The 1,831-nt window shown below is 65.6% G+C and overlaps 1 protein-coding gene across 1 annotated transcript in view; it reads right to left on the bottom strand.

The window, feature by feature from the left end:
* Window positions 1-1,795, bottom strand: part of CCDC187 (coiled-coil domain containing 187) — a 39,208-nt gene extending 37,413 nt beyond the window's left edge. The window contains exons 1-2 of the mRNA XM_007459021.1: window positions 1,634-1,795; window positions 510-567 (exon numbers count right to left, since the gene is read on the bottom strand). Of these exons, the coding sequence (XP_007459083.1) occupies window positions 510-567; window positions 1,634-1,795 (220 nt within the window). The remainder of the gene's footprint in view (window positions 1-509; window positions 568-1,633) is intronic.
* Window positions 1,796-1,831: the final 36 nt, after the last annotated feature.

Here is a 1,831-nt window from a genome sequence, read left to right as displayed (position 1 = left end):
CCCTATTTACAGATGGCAGAACCCAGGCTCAGACAGGGAGAGCCACTTGTACCAGGCACACAGCGGGGTGGGGGTGGGGATGGCCTAACTCAGAGCCGGAGCCCTTGGCCAGCTCACTGCCCAGCACCCCCAAGAGGGTTCTAGCTCCCCCGGGAAGCTCTGATAGAAAGTTGAGACCTGAGCTCCCCAGTATCCCTGCTCGCTGGAAGGAAGAAAGAAGATGCCTTCCCTGCAGGACCACTCTGGGGCCAGGAATCCCTCTCTCACTCCACCATTCACGTCACATCACTATGAGGGTGGCCTTCCTGGCATGAGGCACCCGGCCGCAGACCCAGGGGACCCGCAGGGGGCTCACAGCAGCGGCCTCCTGGGAACACTGAGCTTAGGCCTGGAACAGGCGGGGCCCACAGCAGCCCCTGCCCTGACACTGTTGCCAGCTCAGGGGTTCCCCAAGGACGCAGGCCTGGGGCTGCCCTAAACGAGGGCACCACCCACCCTGCACCACCCACCCTGCAGGGGCCAGCCGGCGGCCGCGGCTGCAGCCTCGAGCAAGGCCTTGCCCAGCCCCTGTGGTCATCGGGGGAGGGTGAGTGGGCCAAGCCTCCGCCGCTGTGCTCTGGGCACAGATGGTTCCATCCCTGCTGCCTCTTCCGCAGGAAAAACAAACCAGCTTGGGGCCAACAGTCCTTTTTTACCTCGTGTTTATTTTCACGGCCTTTGCCTTTGCCTGAAGCCAGCGTCCTGGGGTCTGCGCTCTGCCGAGGGTCTGGCCGGCGTGGCCATGGCATTTTCCTGACCTTAGGGCAGCTCTCCGGATAGGCGCCAGGGTGCTCCCGGGGAAAGTAGCCCATTTCCTGCCCCCAGACTTGTCCCTGTCCCATTCGGTCACAGCAACTTTTCCAGGATTTGGAGTCTTCTGGCTGCATGGTGGTGGGGAGGAGGGGGGCTGAGGTTGAGAAGGGGAGCAGGACAGAACCAGTGAGACCCTAGGGCAGTCGGAGCCGAGGGGGTGGAGATGAGGCCACATCACCGGTCAGGGCCACCACGGCTCCCGGGAATTCGCAGGGGAGGAGGTGGCCTGGCACTGGGCTACTCGACTCAGGTGGGTGGGCACGGGCCCGGCTGCTCTATCTGCATCCTTCCAAGTTTTCAGCCATCTCCATTTCACAGACAGCTGAGAAGACCAAGGTTGGTAGGGGGGACCCTGCAACCCAAGGTCTCAGAAGTGAGAAACGGGGAGGGGGAGGGGGGCGTGCTCTCAGGATCCGTGGCTTCTGGGGCCAGGCCACACACATGCCTAGGTAAATGCTTCTCCATCCTCCCACACGGACGAATTCACATGGGGGACAGACTCGCTATAGCAGCTAGAGGGGCATCCCCGGGGCCTGCACCCCGCTGCCAGTTTGGAGAGGGGCTGAACTGCAGGAGAGGCAGAGGACCACCAAGCGGGGAGGGGGGTCACTTGCCAAACAAAGGCGGGAGGCCAGGCCTCCAACGGGGGTTAGAAACGGGGGTGACAGGGCCAGCAGGGCTGCACCACCACGCAAACGGCCTCGCAAGCCCCAGAAGCCCCCAGAAGCGATGCCGCGCCAGGCCCCTCTCCTGCACTCGCCCTGGGGGGCTGGGGGCGCACCCTCCTGAGCCCTTTGCCGGCCGAACGCTCAAAGGCTCCGCCCCTTCCCCCGCCGCGGGCCGCTCCTCCGACCCCGGCTTTCTCCCCTCCCCCCACCGCGCGGACGGGGGGAGGGACCGGCGGCTCGGCCCGCGCCCCCTCCCCCTCGGGCGGCGGTGACATCACGGCCACGGCGGGAGGGGCGGCGCCGCGCACATC

Source organism: Lipotes vexillifer, unplaced genomic scaffold (genome assembly GCF_000442215.2).
Source record: "Lipotes vexillifer unplaced genomic scaffold, Lipotes_vexillifer_v1.1 scaffold636, whole genome shotgun sequence".
Taxonomy (NCBI): domain Eukaryota; kingdom Metazoa; phylum Chordata; class Mammalia; order Artiodactyla; family Lipotidae; genus Lipotes; species Lipotes vexillifer.
The sequence above is the reverse complement of the archived record's forward strand: the minus strand, read 5'-3'. Positions and strand labels throughout refer to the sequence as shown.